Source organism: Eptatretus burgeri, chromosome 15 (assembly GCF_056783735.1).
Source record: "Eptatretus burgeri isolate ZD-2024b chromosome 15, Ebu_testis_v1, whole genome shotgun sequence".
NCBI lineage: Eukaryota > Metazoa > Chordata > Myxini > Myxiniformes > Myxinidae > Eptatretus > Eptatretus burgeri.
Window position 1 is genome coordinate 67407489 of NC_140975.1, and position 24759 is coordinate 67432247.

The following is a 24759-nucleotide window of genomic DNA, read 5'->3' on the forward strand; positions in this document are numbered from 1 at the left end:
TCTCTCTCGTTTCCTCTCTCTCTCTCTCTCGTTTCCTCTCTCTCTCTCTCGTTTCCTCTCTCTCTCTCGTTTCCTCTCTCTCTCTCTCTCTCTCTCTCTCTCTCTCTCTCTCTCTCTCTCTCTCTCTCTCTCTCTCTCTCTCTCTCTCTCTCTCTCTCTCTCTCTCTCTCTCTCTCTCGTCTTCCTGGGTCGTCCACCATAGAACCCCTTTTCTTTGAGTTGGTGATGGATGGTGTGAGTTGAAACTGTCATTCCTTGTGTCTGAAGGTCACAGCTTGAATCTGTTTGGCAGTTGATCAGGGTGCTTTCTCCACCATTCAAACAATCTTTGATCAAGTTTTCTCTTGCGGCCATGTCCTGGGAGGTTGGCTCCAATGCTATGGGCCTTAAACTTCTTGAAAATATTGCGTAAGGTGGACACAAGAACATCAAGGTCTCTGGAGATTGACTTGTAGCCTAGAGATTGTCCATGCTTGGCTACAATCTTGTGTCTGACCTCCTCAGACAATTCTTTGTTTTTATGTTTTTTTTTTCTCCATGCTTCTTGTGGTACACACAGTGACACAAAACAGCAGAATGATTCCTTTTCTCTGTTCAAACTGGTTGAATGAGTGATGTTTTTTTATTGCAGGCTCCTAAAACTCACCACAGGTGAGTTCAACTCCAAAGTAAAGGAGAATCACCTGCTTCAAATCTAATTATTCTTGACAACTTCTAAAAGGTGCTAATAATATTGTTGCGAATTCGCGCCCACCGCGTGCAGACGGCCACGTAACTCGAATCGCGGCACGTCGCCCACCGGACAGACAATTCTGTCGTGACCCTCTCGGAACAACTCCGGGAGCTAGTCACGGGTGGGGGTTTAACCCCACCACGACCGTGCCAATTGCCCACCCGCGCAGGATAGGGTTGCTCGCCAAATTCGATCTACCTAAGTACATGCGCGGATGGTCGACCAGGCAATCGTACCACGCCACAGGCCGACTCCGGACACGAACCGCTTAAGCGGTCCGTTCCGTGCTACAGTGATAACCGAGCGGTGTTATCGTCTGCCTCGACGGTTCCGATTAATTACCGGGCGTTTTAAACCCACTACGAACCCCTTACGTGATGCAGGATGGAGAGTCAAACAAAGGGAAGGACGCAGCGAAACGGGGAACAAGTTCACACAAGCTCTTTGTTCACACAGACATAGACACAGACACAAAGTAAGCACGTATATTACAGTCACAATAAAAATGCACATATAACAGTTAAAACAAAAGAAACAATGCAGAGCTACAACTGAATACGCGTACACACGGCAGCACTTAAACAGTTCTTCTTGTCGGACAGGCGCCACCCACAGTCATTTACACAAACCCAAAGAAAAGAAAAGTGAAAGTTGCGACTTCACTTTTGTGGCTGGTGAGTCCCTCTCCCACGACCGTCAGCGTGGTCGCGCCTGGCCCTGACCTCTCTCGCGGCCGGCGAACCCTCTCCGGCACTCCCCGTTCGGATGCGCAGGTCCACCTCACAACGGATGCTGCCGCGTCTCCCGTCCGTGCCTTCGTGACAGGGCCGCTCGCCAAGCCGCGGGCGTAGGACCTCTTCCCTCGAAAACCAGACTCTCATCCCAACTCGACCAACCCTCGACTAACTGAAGACCAGACCAGACCACCAGCCAAGACGAAGAGGAAAAGGAGGAAGAGGCGGAAGAGGAAGAGGCGCAAGAGCGCCCCGCCCGTGTCCGTCTTTTATAGCGCGGGGCTCCGCCCTTCGCCCCACCCCGTTCTCAGCTCCACCTTCCTTTGAGAGGGTTCCCGAAAAGGGCGTTCCCTCACGCTCTCCCTCCACCCTGCCCCGTGTGGGGGCCGGGGGAGTCAGTTTTTTTTGGCTCTGGGCCAGAGAATTATTCCCCCAAAATGAGACCCCTCCCTTACATGACCTCTGACCTTCGACCTGCATCGCCCCTCCTCCACTCCAAAGCGCGGGGAAGATCAGGCGGGAGAATCAAGCGGGAGAATCAGGCGGGAAAAGTCCGCGCAGGCTCCGTTGTTCCTTCCTTGGCGTCTTTGTTTGCCGTTCGGAAGCGGACGTAGTGGCGAAGATGTGGTAGCGTAGATGGTGGCGGTGGCGTGGTTGTAGTGTGCTTGGCGCTGTGATGGGGATGGCGTGGTTGTTGAGATGCTGTTTGTTTGAAATAAAAGATAGAGAAAGAAAAACGACTAACTCAAAATGTCGCAGCCCGGATGGATCACATAAATTCCCTCTATACAACGGGTTTGGGCTAACTACACATGTACCTATCGAGATATCTCACCTGAGGGCCCTTTATGGTGTAATGTGAATTTCCACAGCCGTAACAATATTGTTATGTTTGTCAGGTAGATGGAGGAATTTCAGAGTAAAGGTCGGATTGTATGGTGTAGCATTGTCTGTGAATGAGCAGGAGACATTTTGATACAAATTAAGTGGGGAAAACTGTCAGTTTATTGTTACTTGTCACCACATGGGAGGTGGTGCTGTGTTAATTATGTATGGTTTAAGGCTAATTTTCCCCAGTTTGTGAGTGCCCCTGTGACATTTTCCTTCGTTTTTGCATTTACAAAGCCGGCTATAAAAAGGAACAACACTTTAACAACAACAACCAACAGGCCACGCCCCGAGGCTTGGGATTGCTCGGTGTGATATGAGAGAGGAGAGATGATCCCGTCCACAACAACTCGGTCAAGGGTAGGAATTAACTTAATCGCTGTGGACAGCACAATATTGTCCGGGCCATTTTCGGATTTCTGTGTGGAATAAGCTAAGATTTAGTAAAAAAAAAAAAAAAAATTCTGCTTTTTTTTGTTGAGTTCCACTGCACACCTAAGTAATACATATGTGGATACCAAAAGATTGTTTTAATTTCAACAATTTTGTGGAAGAAATGGTGCATTCTTTGAAAAAAGTGCAAGGGTGCCAACATTTTTTGTTGTGCAAGGGTGCCATTGTACATATTCCATATCCATTGTGAGCGAATTCCCTTACAATGTGGGACTCCTGACTGAAGCTTCTTCCATCTTTTCATGCACAAGTAAGGTGTACAAAAGAACGCTCTGCCAATGTCCGGTGTGAGCGGAAGCACAAAGTTTCACAGGAAGTGTATAATCTCAGAGTCGCTGGTTTGCACACCTCCCAAATGTAAAAACTAATATTAACATAAATTATTCAGTCAATCCCGTCTGACGAATAATATACTTTTCATTGATTTATTTCATCGAGAAACCTTTAGTAGTCTCCATAGTTAGTTACTATTATGTGGATGTGGAGTTGAGAGGGGTGTGGAGTTGGAAGGGGAAAGGGGGGGGGTGTGCTCACTTTTAATTTGGAGGTGATGGGGATATACAAAGTTGGAGCTCAGAGAGGGGGAGTGATGTGGACTTGAAGAAAAAAGGGGGAGCCATGGACCTGGGGTTGGGGGGGGTAGAGGGGTTTGAAGGTTCGCAGTGGAGAGAGTTGTTGGGGAAGTGAAGCCTTCGGGTTGAGAGAGGGTTGTTGAGGACGTGGGATTTGAGGGGAAGGCTCAACTTGTGGTTGAGGACTTGGGGTTGAGGTGGGGGTTTTTAAGCGAATCCAATTACCCCATAATGATTACTTTAAATAGGGGGGTTAGATTACAGGGAAAATTTTAATCGTCAAACAAAACACATTATTTACAGATAGAGTACATTTTTAAAATAATTTTAAACAAACAATTGGATGTCATTGTCTCCAGTTGATTTTTTTTTTCTCATCCTCTCTAGTTGCTTCAGATCTTCATTGGTTCGATCTTCTCCGTGTGATTGCAGAAGTCGTATAACATCGGCTTCTTCATAGCGGGGAAAACATCTTTAAATTCTTTCAAGTCATTGACAATTCAGGCCACAACTTCCTCCACACACCTTTCATGCACACCTGAGTAACTTCGGCCCAGGACCCACTGATGGTGTCAATGCACAGCTCGGTGTATATAAGGCCAATGATGTACGTACTCTGGGTGGGCTTATACACCAGTATTTACGGCACAGATTTTACACCGGTATTTACGGTGTGGTTTATCCTGTAGCTTTATTAAAACGAGGAAAATCATTAGTTTGGTCGTAAATTGGAGGTAAAACGATTTTACTACGGAATGGTGAACGACGTTAAGAGAGTATGTTCTCCAATCGATCAGCGATTTTAATAACGAGACGATGTTAACCGAGATGATGTTGAGCGAAGACTTGCTCGACTGTATATTTAAAGCAAAGTTGTTGAAAGTTCAAATGATGATATTGGTTGGAGCAGGGATTTGGGATCTGGCCAAGGTACTGGCACAGGTTGACTGACTCGGTCCCCGACACCTCATTGATGATAACATGTACCATACTCTTTACAGGGCATTGGTGTTGCCAAAGTAGTTTCCTGGCACGGGACTTTCTGGGTGGTTTGACATTTCCTTCCTAGAGTCAATCAGGACAGGGATGAATTTGTTCAGAGTGCCGGCGATAGCTCTCCTACTCTTCACAAAGAACACTATTGGGATCTTGAACGTCTCAAAACTAATGCTGGCGGATGAGACAGCCAGTTTAATATTGATCCGAGGGACGGCACACACAGTGACGCCTTGTCTTGCCTAAACACCAGGATGGGAGCTCATAGCTGTATCAGAATTCAAACCCAAATGAGACAGCTCAGAGGAGAGTGTGCACACCTCTCGGCCCTTCTTCATGATTTCATTCCATTATTTTATTATTTTTTTCAGGATCTGTTTATAAAATGATAAAAATAACAAATTAATTTTATTTTTCTCCTTCATAACCCCATCAGATGTAAACATACACAAGGAAACTGGTTTGGTACCTGTCGAGCACCACTATAACCCGGTGAGTACCAGCGAGGAATCTGTTTTGTTCCTTTAACAGCAAAAGTCACTTGAAGAGAATTTCTCCACTGATTTAACCCATCATTGGGAGAGGTGATTATCCACACAATAGTCCCTGGGATGAAGCACCTCGTACATCTGAACAATTCTAATAAGAGAATTTAAACATCGTGGATTTGGTGTTTGTTATAAATGCAACATAACATCAAAACGAGCATGGCTTTCAACTACTACACACACCTACACACACACACACACACACACACACACACACACACACACACACACACACACACACACACACACACACACACACACACACACACACACACACACACACACACACACACTTCCATCCCAAGGCCATGCTTTGTGTCAAACTCGCTGTAATAAGGAATACATCAAGCAAAGCTCCTCAGATTTAGTTTTTGTCTCATTGTTCGTATCTCCGTAAGTGATAAACCAGGTAATGGATACACCCAAACACGATTTTAGTTTTATCAAATTGTTTATCTCCACAAGAGGAAGAGTCCACCTGCATTGAAGATCAACAGGGTAAGGTAGAGACAATATTTGTAAAACAACATAAAACAGTAAAAAGGAGCTTTACGTTGTCCGTCTCATGCTGATGTTGGACCAATCGTACCATGGACCAAGGTTTCATCACCGAATGGTCTTGACTTGATGAACATTTAAGCTGTTGAGTGTAAATGAAGCAAAACAGTTGGTGGTTAATGTGAATATTTCCTTATCACCCCTCCTCCCCAACCAGGTGGAAGTATCCTCTCCAACCCGAAAATGAGGAGTTACGTGACTGGAAACGTGAAGTTTCTCTCTTTCATCATCCAGCCGTACTTCAATCCCCCAATAAATATCATAAGCATGTGCTGAACAAACCCAGTAAATTAGTGAATGATGTTTAAGAGAAATCTTATCAAATCTTGTCTGTGTGTGATTGTTGTTGAAACCCCAGCTGGCTCGATAATGACCTTGATGTAAGGAACACTCTTCCCATCCCATCTTCATTTAATCTAATATTCCTTACTGTACCAAATCACATTTGATACCCGAGAGGGACCCGTGGTATGATTGTTGGAGCAATTTAAATGGTTTTCATGAAAGAGACGTCCAGAAACAGTCTTTGTCTATTTATTCATTAATTCATTCGTTTATTTATTTTTTTAACTGAAGGTTTTACCTGGCACTGCTTTTTCATAGATGCCGTTTCGTGCCCATCCCAAGTTGTTCTGAGATTATTTTCACTCAACCACAAAATGTCGGCTGAGTGATAAAAGTAGGTCAGACCAGGTAGGACGGTCAGATTATCCCTTCTATAGAGGGACATTACCGAGTCAGATGGGGTTTTATCAACAATGAGACACAGACAAGGTAATTCTCTGAAGACAAGCTCGTTTTCTAGGAGTTGCGAATAATCCAAAATCCTTCCAACTCCCTCCTTTTCCAGATTTGAACCAACAAACAACAAACTTTGTGAAACCAATCCAGTGCTCTCACGAGTCACCATTTTGTTTTACCGATGCACATTTAAAATAGAGTGTGAAATTAACATTTAGTTTTGGAAATATCCAGGTGGTAATTGTTTTAGTTTTAAAAGGTCAATGCAGGTTCAGGTATAATAAGGTAGAGTTCAGTAGTTGTGGATTATAGCAGTGAAAGTTGCTCTTTATCCTTCTCCCTGTTTATCTTCCCATTCCCTCCACAACCCGAGGTCTGTATCGGCTCCGGCTGGGCAACAGAATCTCAAAGCTGTGAGGTTACCATCGAGCTGTCACGCAGAGTGAAAATAATGGCCTTCCCATCTCCACTTCCCCGACTGATATCAGCACTCCAAAGCACTTTGCGGTCTACGTGCATCGTCCTTCCCTTCAACGCTTCTGTTAAACGGACAAAAAGAGATGCCATCACCCTGACATGCTGTATGTGTTCGTGTGCAGGGAGTTCAAAATGGAGATTTATAAAAAAGCACATTTGTGCTAGGGATATACAAAGACATGGTACCTGGCAAACTGGTACAAAAATTTACAGGACAGGTGAGGGATCAATATTTGCTTGATGGGGGAAATCTGTTTATATTATCGTTGTTGATAAAATCGTTCCAGGTGGGCACAGAGAGGAAAATCCTCTCGGTGTTCGTTGTGGATTATATCACCAGTCAGGTCATCAGGTAATGATAGTTTGACCTATATATTTACATAATGGCTCAAAGGGCAGAGGAGCTCCTTGTGAGCCAATGGCCATTAATATCTGGTATGCGACTGTGTCTGCGGACATCATCCTGTTGTTGGGTCACCTTTTTCTTGGAGGTTGGTGGCAGGATTTATACTCTGGCCACCGTAAAACCACAAAATACACTTCATTCCACAAAATACACACAAAAAAAACCCCCGCAAAGAACACTGAAAACCCACTCCGTGGGAGTACGTCCTGTGCAGCTGTCCTTCGCAAAGCAGCTCACCGGATGATGGGATTGAGGCAAAGCCTTCAAGACCCCCATTCTTTGATGATCGGAGGAAAACCATGGGGTAACCTTCCCGGGTCAGATTGCGGTAGTGTGTCGGGGTGGTGCTGAGGTGTCGTCCAGCACACAGCGGTCTCCTCGGGTTAACGTTTTTGGTGGGTGTCTAGAATGTCCTATCCCGAAGAGAGGATGGCCACCTGTCTCTTATCATCTGAGCTACAGCGGTTGAACATTGGAATTGCAGCCATATCCAAAGTTTGGAGACTGGATAGTGGCGAGATCAGGGCAGGTGGTTGCACCTACTCTTGGTTTGGTCGCTCTGATGGTTACCATGCCCAAGGAGTTGCTGCAGATGTGTCCAATAAACTCACTCCAATTATAATTGATGTAGCACCGGTCAATTAAGGTATCATGAGACACTCCTTGGATGTCGTTTCCTGGTCTCTGTATATGCTCTGACTGAGGCGATTGATCTCACTGCGAAGGAGACATTGCTATGCCGTGCTCAAGTCTTTGTTTGATCAGTGCCCGACTTTTCTTGTCTTGGGGGATTTTGATGCAATGATTGGCACTGATGGGGATGGTTATGAGACATATGTTGGTCCCCATGCGTCTGGAACTATGAACCCGAATGGCACTGAGTTCCTTGACATTGCAAAAAGTCATGGAATTGGGATGGCTGGCTCATGGTTACAGTTCCCAGAGGCTCATTGCTGGATGTGGTATTCCAACGTTGGTGGTGTGGCAAAGGAGATTGACCATGTGCTCATTGGTGGTCGCTGGAGGATGATCCAGAACTGTAGGGTCTACCGGAGTGCTCAGTTCCTCAATGCCAACCCCACGCTTGTTGTCGCACCTCCGAAGTTGCAGCTTAAATCCGCGAGAATGGTACTATCCCAGCCTACGCTGGATGATGGCAAGCTCAAGGATGAAAGGGCAGCTGAAGCATTGCATGCAGTTCTGTGCTCTGATTGGAGCACAGGCATCATCCCAACTGACTGGAAGATGGGCCTTGTTGTCCCTCTCTGGAAAGGGAAGGGTGATCGCCAGGACTGCAACAACTACCGAGGGGTGACGCTGTTATCAGTGCCAGGCAAGGTCTTTGCTCAGTTAAATCTTTATAGGATTCGCCATCATCCGCTTCAGCACCAGCACCTAGAGCAGTAGGTCTTCACACCAAAGAGGTCAATGATTGCAGTATCCTTGCTCTTTGGTATTGTATCCTGATCTCCGCAAAGTGTTTGATTCAGTGAATCGGGATGCCCTCTGGAGGATTTTTGGTCTTTTAGGGGTGTCACCAAAATCAATCAGTTGTCAGCCAGAGGTCAATAGACATCTGTGTTGGGCCTGGGGAGTCAGGGATTCACTGGATCATGTGGTGTGGCGCTGTTGGTACTGACACAGGAGGACAAAAGTCTTAGTCTTCAGGTCCTTGGTCCTTCCAGTCTTGTTCTACACATGTGAGACTTGGACTCTAACCAAGGATCTCAGACAGAGATTTAACTCCTTTGGTGCCAGGTCTATTTGGAGAATCCTTGGCTATCGCTGGTCAGAGTTTGTGTCCAGCGAGCGGTTGCTGAGAGAGACCCAAATGAGATTTGTTTCCTGCATAGTCCGTGAGCGACAGCTGTGGCTGTATGGACATGTGGCTCATTTTCCTCATACTGAGCACCAGATTCTCTTAACGAGGCAGCCTCGTGAATGGAGGAGGCCAACGAGCGAATCATGTGCGTCATCGTTGCAGCAGGTTGATCACCTTCTCAAGGAGATGGGATTGGCCAGGCATCTGCCTGGGGGATGGCCAGATGGAGGCCCTTGGAGTACCGGCGGAAGGTGGACCCAGCAACCCGCTGCGCTGCACAGCAACACAGCGACCAAGACCGGAAGGACCAAGGAATTAAAGGCTCGGACTTTCATCCTCCTGCATAGGTACCGACAGCGCCATATTCTATGATCCAGTGAATCCATGACACCCCAGGCCTAATATCACTGCATGCTCACATACCTGACCTGACCTGATTTGTGAGAGCTTGAGTTAGACAGATACCTGATATGTTCATTTAGTCTAAAATGTCCAACAGATATTGTAAACAACTCAATGTAACAGCTTGTTTTCTCTGCAGATAATAATTTGAAAACAATCATTACAACTCCGGCATCTCTTCTTCCCCCACCTCTTTACATTCCTTCGTGCATCAGGTGCCTAAACCTGCCGATGGCTCGCCAAGCTGACGCAGACTACTCGATGGGCGCATCCCTCACAAGCTGGTCCTCATTGTGCCGACATTGGACGGATGAGATTCTGCGTTAACCCAACTGGTGTTATTTTGGCTTGGTGGGGGCTTGAAATCAGGGTCTTTAAGACCCTAGCCCAACCATCTTACCTGATAAGTTTGCCAAACATAAAATGTACATTTTAAATTCATGGAACATAATGTTAACACATCAATGTAATTATTACCGTTTGTTGAACTTTATAATAAATGATTACATGATCACTGCCACGAGTATCGAGTATTTCAATGATGCACTCCTACGTGTCACCACATGTGCCAAACCACTTCCGCCACGCTTTTCAGCGGAAAGGTGATTTGCAGGTGTGCACATTGTTTGAAAGCAAATTATTCGTAAATATCTCACAAGCTTGAAACAAAATATCGTGGGAGATGCTGTGTGATATCCTCAAGTCCTTCAAAAAATATCTAACACCAAGTTCTGCAATTTGCAAAAGATCAATGTATCCAAGAATTTGTTTGATCAAACATAAAGTATTCCCAATTTTCCAACATGCTCGATCATTGCTCACTCTGCCTGAGAAATGAAAGACCTTGCCCATGGTTTATTGAGCGCTTCCATTACCCCCCTTTTTATAAACTTCAATCTATCATCCATTTCAACATTGGTACATAGGGATCAAATGGGGTAACAGTTGTGTAAAAATCCTTTGTGCATAATATAATCGGTGAAGAGGCATAATGTAATAATCCTGAAACCTTTTTTGAGTTCATTCATCAACATGGGTTACCATTGATCAATCGAGTTAATTGGATGCTAAAATTGCACGGAATTTGAGCCGACATGCCCGCCATCTTGCCATGGATGTGTAAATGATCTATTGAAGTGCCATCTCCAGGTAACCATTCCATCTCTGTATCTCGAGATCAAACACCTTGACTGGAGAAATTCCTTCGTTTTCCCCATCAGGTCACTAGTGATCGGATTGCTTGGAGCAAAGAACACAAGGATTCTCGAACAAAGTGAAAGGTCTTCCTGCTCCCTGCTCTGACGTGCAACCAACTACAAGCATCTAAAGGGTGAGTTGACCTAATTCACTTTTGTGCATGTGATCAACGAACCTCAAGGTGGTGTGCGAAACATTTGGTGGTTTCGTGAGGATAGAATCACGTGGTTAAATTAAATGTTGGGAATCACGTTCGAGGGTTTGATTCAGAAGAAGTCAAGTTAGGTGGTTCGATTCACTTTTATTAATGAGCCTGACATGGACACGAATAAATGATCAGCAGTATGTTGTTGTGCTGAGTCCACAACGAGGGCAAATTCATGATCGACATCGCTGCTTTCATCTATTCATGACCGTAGGCTTTAATCTCAGTCTGCAAAGGCCTGAGGACCATATGGATGCCTCCTCGTTTATAGGTTATGTGTTGGTATAATTTATGTCAATGATATCAGCGTCGTGTCATAGGGTAGGTGTGCTTCTTTGGTTAAATTTTATATTCCTGGCTGCAAACCTCCTGACTGGTGATCAGCAGGGCAGAGATAATGTGCTCGTGTGGCAGGCGACACTTGTTGCCGGCAGGTCGTGCAGCAAGCGCTGTAATAGGACTCGATTTACGCTCTGCTGCCTCATTAAGTTAGGGAGTTCGATTCAGTATATGTGCCTATATAGTGTGATTAGCAACTATAGTACTTACTGTAAAGAACCCAGAAACCTTGAGTCGCTTTCACCGAAAAACAATGTTGCATGTATATAGACGTTTCAGGGATATGTTCACAAAGATTATTCTTTATAAATAGCTGCGTGTGATAGGTGGAAAAAAAAATTGGCCGCTAATTTAGAAAACATGTTAATGCGGCAAACGGCTTGGAAATCGGGTGTTATTTCACAACAACTCGATAAGGGTGACGGAGCACGAACCACTCGCTCAGGGTGACGGAGCACGAACCACTCGCTCAGGGTGGCGGAGCACGAACCATTCGCTCAGGGTGACGGAGCACGAACCACTCGCTCAGGGTGACAGAGCAAGAACTCCTCTACTTCATGGCCAAAGTAGAGCAAATGTTCAATTGTTTCTATGTGCGTGAGGATCACAAAGACTTTCTGCGATATAGTTGGTTTAGGAACGACCCAAAAGAGGACATCTCCGAATTTCATATGAAGGTGCACATATTTGGGAACAGTCCGAATCCTGCCATTGCTGTCCTACCATTCCTCCTGCCCATGGTTCACTGAAGCTTGTGGTGAAGCAGTTGTCCTGAAACAACTTGCCTTTGCCACATGGAAAGCAAACCCAACTGAGGGTAATCTCAGTTGCTTCCATAAAGCTTGGAACAAGTGTGTCTACCTTCAGGAGAGCCAGAAAACAACATCTTTCTCAGCTCAAGTCTGAATGGTCAAACCGCTCTACCTCCTCCAAATCCTGGTGGTGTCTATTCAAATATGTTTCTGGGGTATGTTCCCCCTCCATCCCCTCCCTTACCTCAAATTGCCGCACTGCGGATACCACACATGAAAAGGCTGAATGCCTAAACTCAGTGTTTGCATCAAAATCTTGTGTCCGAAACCAATCGCTTTCTGTACCACCTTACCCAGTCACACCCAACTGTCCCTGGGCTCTGTGTCCTTTTCTTCTGACAAGGTGGAGAGCTTGCTGTCAAACCTCGACTCAGATTCTGCAATCGGTCCAGATGGCATCAGCCCACGTGTCCGAAAAACCTGCTCTTCTGCTCTTGCTCTCCCTCTCTCTCTGTTTTATTCACCCTCTCATTTGCCCAAGGTCATCTGCCATTTGCTTGAAAATCAGCAAATATTACTGCTCTGCACAAAAAAGGTGCAAAAACAGGTCCCTGCAACGACAGACCAATCAGCCTTCTCCCGATCATCAGCAAGGTTATGGAATCCATCATCTCTTCAGACATCAAATCCTTCCTCTTCTCCAATGGCTTGATTTCCGATCATCAATTTGGCTTCAGACCAGGTCACTCTACCCTGGATATGCTTCTTCTGCTCTCCCAACAATGGATGGAGGTACTCAATTCCGGACATGAAATCAGAGCCGTATCCCTGGACATATCGCATGCTTTTGACACTGTCTGGCACCCTACCCTGCTCACCAAACTCTCTTCATATGGTATCCAAGGCCAGCTCCACTCATGGCTCGCAGACTTCCTCTCCTGTCGCAGTTTACCGCGTGGCCCTAAATGGAGTTCTTTCATCCCCTCCTCCTGTCCAGGCTGGAGTTCCTCAAGGGAGCGTTCTGGGCCCTGTTCTTTTTTTCTGGTATTCATCAATGATCTCTCCGACTCTGGAAAATCCTCTTTATCTCTTTGCTGATGACTCCACCCTCTGCTGTACCATTGGTCATCCCTGAGACCGGCAAGCAGCAGCTTCATCACTCACTGCAGATCTGGATAAAATCATAAACTGGTCCAACACATGGAACATGTCTTTCAATCTGGACAAATCTCACGCTCTCACTATGTCACTCCAAAAGGACCGTGTGGAACCCCCCCCCCCACCCCCCCCCCACATATACTTTCTCAACAATCCGCTGGAAGAAGTCCTTTCATTCAAGCTTCTGGGTCTCACTATCTGCCATGATCTTTCCTGGGAAAACCACATTTCCAACCTGGCCTCAAAATCCAGTCGCTAACAGGGAATTCTCCATCGTGCAAATTCCTTCCTTGGCCCACCTGAGTTCCTGACCACATACAAAGCTTTCATCTGCAGCCTGTTCAAGTACTGCTCTCCCCTCTGGGCTGGTGCTCCTTCCTCTCACCTTTCTCGGCTTCACGCTGTGGAAACCAAGGCATTTCGGATCATTGGTATCTCCCGTGGTGACACTGAGTCTTTGGGACTCTAACTCTATCACCGCAGGCAGGTCGGTGGTCTTTCTGTCTTCTCCCGTCTCCTCCCCGGTCTTCCCCTCCCCCCATGCTCTGTCTGCAATATGTCCCCCCCCCCCCCAGATTTCGGCAGGGTGCTTCAGGTCCGCCAGCAACCTCCTTGTGGTAAAACTACCAAAATCACGAATCACTGCTCACCTTCACTCTTTCATTCCTCTTTTTTCGCACCTTTGGAACAAACTCCCTCTCCGTTCCATCAGCCCCCTAATGTCTCTGTTCCCCACAGTTTTGTCCTTCCCTCTCCCGCCACTCTTGTCTCCTGCTCCCCTTGTCATACATTCTGTGTGTTGGCTCTTGGACGAGCTTCCATATTGTATCCAAAAAAAACAACAAATGTTCAGCAACAATTTGACAATGTTTTGTGCCAAGGTGGTTATCCCTGTTTTTGTGCTCACGGAATTCTCTTTGCTCAATCAATTGCTGTAGCGGTTCATATAAAAACCAGGCGAGGAGTGCGATGTAACCAAGTTTGAATGTAAAATGTGTATTCTGCTCTGCCCACGTCTTGCCTCATGTATATTTTTTGCTACACCCAGGTGTTGCATCATCTCCGCGGTAGAGGACAGGCAGGCACTTCCCCTGTCTGGCAGGAGTGTGGTTACGTGGACAAGGCATGAGTTTTACCGACGCACGAAGAGTGGTTTTAAGAAACAGGGAGTGATTTCAACCCCGGCACCTGTTGGTTAAACTGCCTGGAGCATTCTTATTCAAGAATCTGGACGCGTAGGCCATTCCAGGATATCCAGGCTAAACCTTGTTTGTTGTGTTACTTTATCAAACACTCCACTCGGAATGCTCTGGAGCAGATTCAAATCCAGGTCAAACCTTGTTACTTGGCGAAAAAAAATTTTGACACGTATGTTGGTCTGTCGCGTTTGTCTGTCTGTCTCTGTGTTTTTGTCTGTTTTCACGATTGTTCAAGGGCACAGTTTTCAAGCAATCGTTCTGAAATTTATTTTTTATGTGTAGGTGACCAGCCAAGGACAACAACGCTTAATTTTGTTGAAGATCCGGATCCGGATCCGGATCTGAGAATCTTTGAAGTGATTCTTCACCATTGAGAGATCGGGCCACAAACTTTTTATAGCATGATATCTCAAAAGGTTTTTGATGGATTCACACGAAACTTGGTGGACAGGTTGGGTGTATGACAAGGACGAATCGATTCAATTTTGACGAAGATTCAAATCCGGATCCGGATACGTAAATTGTTCAAGTGATTCTTCACCATTGAGAGATGGAGCCAAAAACGATGTATTGCATGAGATCTGAAAAAGTTGTGGATGAGTTGGTTCGGTGAAAAGAACAAACCGATTCGATTTTGGTTAAGGTCCGGCTTCAGATCCGATCTATCAGTGGCATACAAGATGTGAACTATTCAGCCTGGGAGAGGTGTGTTCTCTACCGAGTGCCATTCCGTTTCGCCAAGTTGTCGCTCCATGAGTGATATTTCATTACTTGTGTTAGTTTATCAAACACTCCACTGGGAATGGACGAGAGTTTGTTCACATCCAGGTCAAGCCTTGTTAGTTAATCAAGAACTTCACTGAGAATGGACTGGAGGTCCAGGACTGGAATGGATTTACATCCAGGTCAAGCCTTGTTAGTTAATCAAGAACTTCACTGAGAATGGACTGGAGGTCCAGGACTGGAATGGATTTACATCCAGGTCAAGCCTTGTTAGGTTATCAAACACCACTGGGAATGGACGAGAGTTTGTTCACATCCAGGTCAAGCCTTGTTAGTTAATCAAGAACTTCACTGAGAATGGACTGGAGGTCCAGGACTGGAATGGATTTACATCCAGGTCAAGCCTTGTTAGTTAATCAAGAACTTCACTGAGAATGGACTGGAGGTCCAGGACTGGAATGGATTTACATCCAGGTCAAGCCTTGTTAGGTTATCAAACACCACTGGGAATGGACTAGAGCTGGTTCTCATCCAGGTCAAGCCTTGTTAGTTATGGTATTTTATCAAACACTCCTCTGAGAATAGACTAGAGCTGGTTCTCATCCAGGTCAAGCCTTATTAGTTTATTTAGTGGAGTCGATTGGGGGGGTTTGACCCAACCCCTCCCCCAAGTAGGTATTTGCTCTCTTCTTAAACTACAGTGTTGCTCCTGATCCAGGTGAGCTTCAGCACGTGCGGTCCTATTTTTATTGGGGCCGCCCCGTGGGTGGAATGGCCCAGAGGAGGACTCTGCTCAGGCGAAGAGGAGAACTCGATCTATTGGAGAGGACCAAGAGGGATCGACCAGAGAGAACCAAGAGAGGCTTGAGAGAGAAGCAAGAGAGGCTCGTGTGAAAAGGAGGATGGAGACTTTTCCTGGAGGAGAAAGCCTTGTGTGAAATTGAGCAAAACAGGGATCACCGTGTTTTTGGAGGGCTTGGAGGAAGAAGGTGGAGGGCAGACCAGGAGGTCTCTGTCTAAGAAGGACAAAGGGGGACACAAGGCCTGGTTGAGGAGCTACTTGTCACTAACGCTCCTCGTGACCGGGTCACTTGATCGTGCCCTGGATTTCTTCCTCTTCGGAGACACTCGTAACTGGCTCTGCTTCTTACTGACTCTCATCTCCATTCTGGTATCGAAAGTGGGCTGCATTGAGTCCTGCATCCTCCTTGCACATCTTGAGACAAAGGAAAGTCCTGCCTGCATTATTGTGTTGTTGTATAAGTGTAATCTGTGGTGCCCAGTGGGTTAGGTTTTGCGTTTTATTCGTCCTTGTACATAAGTTTGTATATTCCCATTCCCCTCTTTGTGTATTTTGACTCGCTTGGTTTCTTCTGTTTATTAGAGCATCTTGTCGACCTCTTCCCTGTACTTTGCTTTTCAAAATGAATCCTTTAATAATAGATAAGAAAGCGTATTTCAGCCATCTGCTTTCCGTGTGTGTTTGCCGTAGATTTCAGCTCATTTAGGTGACCTTGCGGAACGCCGAAGTAGAGTCATTATCGAACACAGTGCCATAAAGGACTGTTTAGACTTTAGATCATCCCTTGGGACAAAAGTTCCCAGCTCTGAGGAATTCCATATTAATGGATACTCGGACGTGACAATATATACATATAGATGTCAATTTTTTTTATAAAAGTAAAATTGTTGGAAAAATGTGGAATTAATCAATAGAGATATCAAAATCACAACACAGATACCCAATTACCCCCTACATACCTCAACTACCTGCCATTTGTGCCAATACCCATGTACCCCTCGACCCCCAATACCTCTAGGTACCCATGTAACTCACTTTTTATTTGGACTTAAATTGATTGACAGGTGTTTGTCGTGCTTACTACACCTGCCCAATCCAAATCTTGTACAGGTTGGCAAGAATGAGCAGCCGTGGGAATCGAACCCACAGCGTTCAGTCGAGAATGAAACAAGTCTTTCACTACTCAACGAAGCAATCAGCTCAATTTATTGAACAGATGAGTGAAATCGATCAACAACTTCTTTCATTTCAACATTTGCATTACCTCCTTGCCTGTCCTCCCAACCCTCCTCACTTTAATCCCATTCATATGCATATCTGTGGACAAGGTGTTTTTAGAGTCGTGCAGTGCTGAAGGACCGGCTTCAATGAAGCATATGCTCTATTTTCTATTTCAAACACACGACAATTTCTATATAGACAAGCACAGTCTGAGGGTGGAAATTGTGTAAAAAAAAAAGTCAAATAGATATAAACACAAGTGTTGCCCAAATCCTCACTCATGAAAATGAAAAAAAAACAACAATGAACTAAATACATGTCTGGTGGTCACGTGATGCATGGATCTGATAAAGCAAGCAACAAAATCCAATGACTGAAAGGTGATCGACACCAGAGTCTCTCACGAGGTGGAAAGCATGGGCGCACCTGTGGGTGGGTGCCCTAGCCACCCCGGCCTTGCCCGGGTCCATTCGGTTGCTGGTGGGTCTGGTGAGATCACAGATTGATCAATATACGATGAAAGACACCTGGCCATGTTCACCTGCAGACACAGTTAAGGTCACAGGTAATGAAGTTGCAGAGCAACCGATGACACATCGAATGATTTATAATTACTGAGTTGGAATGACAAAATAAATGAATAAACATGGAGGAACCAAATTGATGAATAAGTCTCCTGTGAAACACATAATCACTCATCATCTTCTCAATGTTTGGCCCTGGCCTCGGTAATCGTACTTACTGTTCGAAGTCTGTCGACGTTATTGTACCTTTATGAGATTCGATGATGAACAGTAAAAGGAAGACCGACCAACAGAACATCCCCGAGACAACAGCAAGGATGTTCAACTGAAACACCTTTTTGGACTTTGCGCGGGACTCTTCGCTTAGACGATCGTGCACAATCTGGAGGAAGAGAAAAAACCCACAACAAACGAGATTAACAGTTATATAGTCGACAATTCCTTTCAAAATTGTTACCTTGTGTTGCTTTATAGCATGGAATTAAATTGCATGAAATCAGACTTTTTTCCACATCATAACCCACAACTTCCAAGTGAAAAAGAAATTCTAGAAATTTCAGAAAATTGGTTTAAAATACAAAACTAGAATGTCTATGTTGGGTAAGTGTCCACCTCCCTGAGTTAATACTTGGTGGAAGCACCTTTGACAGCAATTCCAGCTATGAGTCTGTTGCTGTAGTTCTCCACCAACTTATCACACCTTGATTGGGCAATATTGTTACGAATTCGTGCCCGCCGGCGTGCGGACGGCCGCGTACTCAAATCGCGGCACGTCGCCCACCGGACGGACAATTCTGTCGTGACCCTCTCGGAACAACGCCGGGAGCTAGTCACGGGTGGGGGTTTAACCCCACCACGACCGTGCCAATTGCCCACCCGCGCAGGATAGGGTTGCTCGCCAAATTCGATCTACCTAAGTACTCACGCGGATGGTCGACCGGAAGATCGTACCACGCCACAGGCCGACTCCGGACACGAACCGCTTAAGCGGTCCGTTCCGTGCTACAGTGATAACCGAGCGGTGTTATCGTCGGCCTCGACGGTTCCGATTAATTACCAGGCGTTTTAAACCCACTACGAACCCTTTACGTGAAGCAGGATGGATGGTCAATTAAAAGGAAGGAGACGAAGCGAAACGGGCACAGTTCAACATGCAAGCATTTTATTTACACGACGCATGGAGAGCACACATATACAGCCAAACAGTCAAAATGCACATATGGCAACAAAAACAAAAGCAACAACGCAGAGCTACAACCGAATAAGACCGACACATGGCAACACTTAAACAGTTCTACTTTACAAGACACGGCGCCACCACACATCCATACAAAAACCCCGAAAAGAAAATGGTGACTTCCCTTTGAGGCCGTTGAGTCCCTCTCCCACGTCCGTCGGCGTGGTCGCGCCTGGCCGCGACTCCATGCCTTGGCGTGGTAGGCGAGTCCTCTCCAGCGTGCTCCGCGCCGGCACGTGTTGGCCGCTCGACGCCATGGACGGGGTTTCCGGCGCTATCCCAGCGCGGATAGAAAGGGGGGGGGGGGGGAAACGTAGTTGCTCGAGGTCGCGGTGTGTGGAATGGCAGACGCTCCGTCCCGCCAGCGGGGTCTCGGGACCACCCCACAGAAGACCAGGCCAGCGGCCACCTGGAAGAGCGGAAGAGGACGAAGAGAGCAAGAGCACCACCCCAAAAGCGCTCTGCTCGTGTTTGACTTTAATAGCCCGGGGCTCCGCCCTTCACTCCGCCCCCGTTTTCGGCTCCGCCTCCCCTCGAGCTTCTTGGAGAAGCTTCTCGAAGTGGGCGTGCCCTCACGCTTTCCCTCCACCCCGCTCCGTCCGGGTGCCGAGGGAGTCAGTTTTTGGCTTGGAGCCAGAGCATTATTCCCCCAAAAAGAGGCCCCCACCTTTTCTCACCTTTGACCTGCATCACTCTTCCGCCACTCCAAAGCACAGGGAAGTCAGACGGGAAAAACAGGCAGGAAAAATCCACGCGCCCTCCTTGCGTTCTCGACGGTTTCCAACGCGGAAACCGTCGTAGTGTGGACCGTGGAGGATGGCGTTCGTCAGCGGGGGTAGTGGCGAAGATGGTGGTGGTTGTTGTGAGGGTAATTGTAGCGTGGTTGACTTTGTGGCATAGTTGGTGGCAGTTGTTTGCGTGGAGGTTTGCGTTCGTCAGCGGGGGTAGTGGTGAAGATGGTGGTGGTTGTTGTGAGGGTAATTGTAGTGTGGTTGGCATTGTGGCATAGTTTGTGGCGGTTGTTGTTTGCTGGGGAGGTTTGTCGTTTAAAATAACAATAGAAAAAGAAAAACGGCTATCTCAAAGGGTCGCAGCCCGAATGAATCACATAAATTCCCTCTAGACAACGGATTTGGGCTAACTACACATGTACTTAAGAGATATCTCACCTATGGGACCTGAATGGTGGTTTGCGAATTTCCACAGCCGTAACAATATGTTCCCATTCTTCTCGACAAAACTGCTCAAGCTCAGTGAATCTGCATGGGGAGCATTGATGGACAGCAATTCTCAAGTCATACCACAGATTGTCGATTGGATTTAGGTCGGTGCTCTGACGAGGCTACTCAAGGACATTTTTCTTTTTGTTCCTCAGCCACTCCAGTGTTGCTTTGGCTGTGTGCCTCGGGTCATTGTCATGCTGAAAGGTGAACTTCTGTCCCAATTTCAGCTTTCTTGCAGAGGGCAGCAGGTTTTCCTCCAGGATTTTTCTGTATTTTGCTCCATCCATTTACCCTTATATCCTGACAAGTGCCTCAGTTCCTGCTAATGAGAAACATCTCCATAACATGATGCAACCACCACCATGCTTCACAGTAAGGATGGTGTTCTCTGGATGATGTGCTGTGTTGGGCTTGTGCCAAATGTAATGTTTTGCATTTCAGCCAAAAGGTTCCATCGTGGTTTCATCAGACCACAGAACTTTTTGCCACATGGCTTCAGAACCTCCGGAGTGTTTTCTTGCAACCCTCAAATGGGACTCAAGATGGGCTTTTTTGAGTAATGGATTCCTTCTTGCCTTCCTACCATACAGGCCAGAGTTAAAGAGTGCTTGGGATATTGTTGTCACATGCACACAGTGACCAGTTAAGTCAAGTATGGGAGCATGCGCCGGAGCAGCGCGTCGCTGCGTCCACTTTCTGCCGGTATTCCAGGGGCCTCCATATGGCCATCCCCCAGGCAGATGCCTGGCCCATCCCCATCTCCTTGAGATGATGATCAACATTGCTGCAAGCAGGACGCACGTGGTCGGTGCATTGGCCTCCTCCACTCACGAGACTCCCTCGCTGAGAGAATCTTGTGAGCAGGATCAGTGTCAGGAAAACGAGCCACATGTCCATACAGCTGCAGCTGACGCTCACGGACTATGCAGGTAACAAATCTCATTTGAGTCTCTCTCAGCAACCACTCGTTGGACACAAGGTCTGACCAGCGACAGCTAAGGATCCTCCAAAGAGACCTGGTACCAAGGAAATTTTCATTTCTGAACTCATTTATTCTGAACTCATTTAAGTTCAGGCTCATTTAGTTGTTGGTTAGGCTCATTTAAGAACTGAACGACAGAAGATGTCGAGTCAACCTAGTAGCAACGTGGTACGTCCAGACAGACGAGGTTCGTGATGGTCACACTATTCACGGTAAATATGGAGGATGATTTTATATGATGATGAGGAATCATCTTCCACTAAAGTGTGTTTGGATAGACATGGGGACATGATCAACGTATCGTGGAAGACTGTGTAATATGGACCTCTTATGGACTTTCTGAATTTCAACCTGCCTGGGCCTTGATGTGCTAAGTCTTATCAATGCACATCGGCTGCACTCATCATCTGTGGATGGAAATTTAATATCATCAAAGAAACCGAAAATATAAGTAATGTTCGTTATATGTTCTGCATATTAGCTCTAATTCGAGGTTCGACAAAGTATGCAAAAAAACAAAGGGTCATCATAGGCCAACAAGTCAATCAATATAGGCCAAATGTCAACAACTTTGGTGCAATTTCTAAAATCCTCAATTTTCATCTGATTGACTTGAAATTTGAAGAGGATTTGCATATTTGGTCAGTGAGTTAAACCACCAATTATTTTAAAGGTCAAATTTTTTTGATGGATTTCACAAGTATCGTGGTGTGCGCGACATCTTTCTTGTTTTGTATATTTGTTCGTTCGTCCATCCGTTGACCTCGGAAGCTGAAATTTGGACGTAAGAGTGAGCAAGTGCTTTGGAAAAAAACGGTACTTTTGATTTATCGATTTATCGATTAATCAATAAATCGAATAATTATTTATTTTTTCGATTAACGACTTAAATAATTAATTTTCAAAAAGGTTCCAGATTCGGATGAAACAGTTGCGGTTTAGGTATGTTATTAGCCAATTGATAAAAACATTAATTATTTTATGATTATTATTTCCTTATTTTAGTTACACAAATAATCAATCAATTATTGAACACCGCTCCCTCCCAATTCCCTCTCCATGTGCTGCATGGCGGCATTGCCCTGGCGATGTTGCGTGCTATAGGATATGTTATTTATTGACTTAATTTGGCATGGGGGCGGTGTATATTGAATGTACCTCTCCTTGTTATATACTGTTTCAGGCCGTTTGTCTGAAACTATTCCATGACGCTTGGGACGATAATATATGTCCTATACTCTACAACACGAGGTGCACCAGTTTCTGATTTGTAAATTCCAATGTACGTATTTGTTTATAATTTACGATCTCATTATTCTGCATATTTATGCACAAATGTTTGTTTTCGCAAACTTTTATTTCACAGTCTCATTCAAACATGTTATCTCGGTGGGGGGGGGGGGGGCTATTAAAGACCCCTTTGCCAGAGGGTCCAAATACCGTCAGTCCACCCTTGTATGAACCTGAATATTATTTAATTACTTTTCAGGGTGAGTTCAAAGGATAAACTGCAGATAAATCCAAATATATTATGAACTGGACCCATGTTAGTGCCCTACCAAAAGGTAAAATTCAACACACACGGATGGATCGGTTACCGCTCACCTGTGATGAAAGCCCAGCGGCCTTGATGCCCAGACAAGGGTTGCAGAAAAATATGCTGAATATGGAAAATGCTGTGTAGTCCTTTGCTGGACCAAGTTGTCGTCCAGATTGTGCAGATAAGTCTTGTTCACATACTATAACCTCAGAGCTAATTGCTGGCAGTGCAGGTGCAGAGCACACCTCAGAAAAAGCTTCCACAGACCGCTGTGCAGAAGACCTTTCCTCCACGTGCGGATGTGGTTCAATATCAGGTTCTGGAAGGATCACGGCGACGTTGTTAATTCCTTGGTGGTGAGACCTCACTTCAGACAGGTATGTTGGCGTACAAGCAGTTGGGTGGTCTTCTTCGGCAGGATGGACAAATGTATTCAAATTTTTCTGTCCGCAGTTCTCATTTTCGGACGAATTTTCCATGCCTGTTTTGTTGGGAGTGGACAGAGTACAGATAATATACCAAGCACTTACTTCGGCAAACGATATCGTACAAGGGTTCTTTAGTGATGTTGAAATGACTTGATAGATCACGTTCAAAGTCGAGTGAGCTCTGTTAATGGTTTGCTTTGAACTTGATTGCTTTCGCTTTGTAACAAAGTCCATTCAAAATTATCTCTCAATGGGAATGTGAGTCAAAGAATCACCAAAACTTGTACTCGAGTTCCTCCATTAGCCCAAACCGTTGTCGAGATTTTTAAAACCTCTAATCTGAACCCGACCCTCTCTAATATAAATCTGACCCTCTCTTATCTAAATCCACCCCTTTCTAAACTAAACCCGATCCTCTCTAATCTAAATCCAACCCCCTCTAATCTAAACCCAACCCTCTCTAATCTAAACCAATCCTCTTCTCTAAACCCAACCCTCTGTAATCTAAACCCCGTCCTCTCTCATCTAAACACCACCCTCTCTAATCTAAACCTGACCCTCTCAAATCTAAACACAACCCTCTCTAATCTAAACACAACTCTCTGAAATCTAAACACAACCCTCTCTAATCTAAACACAATCCTCTCTAATCTAAACACAACCCTCTCTAATCTAAACCCAACCCTCTCAAATCTAAACCAAACCCTCTCTTATCTAAACCAATCCTCTCTTATCTAAACCAACCCTCTCTTCTCGAGACCCAACCCTCTGTAATCTAAACCCGACCCTCTCTCATCTAAACACCACCCTCTCTAATCTAAACGCAACCCTCTCTAATCTAAACCGAACCCTCTCTAATCGAAACACAATCCTCTCTAATCGAAACACAACTCTCTGAAATCTAAACACAACCCTCTCTAATCTAAACACAACCCTCTCTAATCTAAACCTGACCCTCTCAAATCTAAACACCACCCTCTCTAATCTAAACACCACCCTCTCTAATCTAAACCTGACCCTCTCTAATCTAAACCTGACCCTCTCTAATCTAAACCCAACCCTCTCTAATCTAAACCAAACCCTCTCTTATCTAAACCAATCCTCTCTTATCTAAACCAACCCTCTCTTATCTAAACCAACCCTCTCTTCTCTAGACCCAACCCTCTGTAATCTAAACCCGACCCTCTCTCATCTAAACACCACCCTCTCTAATCTAAACGCAACCCTCTCTAATCTAAACCGAACCCTCTCTAATCGAAACACAATCCTCTCTAATCTCAACACAACTCTCTGAAATCTAAACACAACCCTCTCTAATCTAAACACAACCCTCTCTAATCTAAACACAACCCTCTCTAATCTGAACCCGACTCTCTCTAATATAAACCTGACCCTCTCTTATCTAAATCCAACCCTCTCTAAACTCAACCCGATCCTCTCTAATCTAAACGCAATCCTCTCTAATCTAAACCTTACCCTCTCTTATCTAAACCAATCCTCTCTTATCTAAACCAACCCTCTCTTATGTAAACCCAACCCTCTGTAATGTAAACCCGATCCTCTCTCATCTAAACACCACCTTCTCTAATCTAAACCTGACCCTCTCTAATCTAAACACCACCCTCTCTAATCTAAACACCACCCTCTCTAATCTAAACCCAACCCTCTCAAATCTAATCAAAGGGCGGAGGAGCTCCTTGTGAGCCAACGGCCATCCATATCTAGTGCCCAACTGTGTCTGCGGACGTCCTCCTGCAGTTGGGTTACTTCTTATTAGGAGGTTGGTGGCAGGATTTGCACTCCAGCCACCGTAAAACACTTCATTCCGCAAAACGCAAAAACGCTAAAAAAATCTGAAAACCCACTCCGTGGGAGTACCTCCTGTGCAGCTTCCCTTCG

General features: G+C 45.6%; 1 protein-coding gene and 1 long non-coding RNA gene across 3 annotated transcripts in view; one reads left to right on the plus strand and one right to left on the minus strand.

The window, feature by feature from the left end:
* The window catches only part of LOC147012402 (uncharacterized), a 40935-nt gene extending 30286 nt beyond the window's left edge, over window positions 1–10649 (plus strand). The window contains exons 2-5 of one of the 2 annotated variants that reach the window (XR_015051598.1): window positions 3768–3987; window positions 4813–4868; window positions 5640–6918; window positions 9546–10649. This is a non-coding gene — a long non-coding RNA (uncharacterized LOC147012402). The remainder of the gene's footprint in view (window positions 1–3767; window positions 3988–4812; window positions 4869–5639; window positions 6919–9545) is intronic. The other variant, XR_015051599.1, reaches the window with a different exon arrangement.
* A 6244-nt stretch (window positions 10650–16893) lies between these two features.
* On the minus strand, window positions 16894–23041 carry LOC147012403 (uncharacterized). The gene is made up of 3 exons (XM_085856513.1): window positions 22498–23041; window positions 17697–17832; window positions 16894–17467 (listed from the first exon to the last, which is right to left on the minus strand). The coding sequence occupies exons 1-3, from the start codon at window positions 22909–22911 to the stop codon at window positions 17433–17435; spliced, it is 585 nt and encodes a 194-aa protein (XP_085712639.1). The 5' UTR covers window positions 22912–23041; the 3' UTR covers window positions 16894–17432.
* Window positions 23042–24759: the final 1718 nt, after the last annotated feature.

Bases quoted from the DNA above. Each gene is read 5' to 3' on its own strand.
- LOC147012403 (XM_085856513.1), bottom strand. From the start codon at position 22,911: ATGGAAAATTCGTCCGAAAATGAGAACTGCGGACAGAAAAATTTGAAT. The intron at 17,833-22,497 runs GTGAGCGGTAAC...CTCTTCCTCCAG, and splicing joins CCGCTGGGCTTTCATCACAG to ATTGTGCACGATCGTCTAAG. The intron at 17,468-17,696 runs GTACAATAACGT...CTGTGTCTGCAG, and splicing joins CATCATCGAATCTCATAAAG to GTGAACATGGCCAGGTGTCT.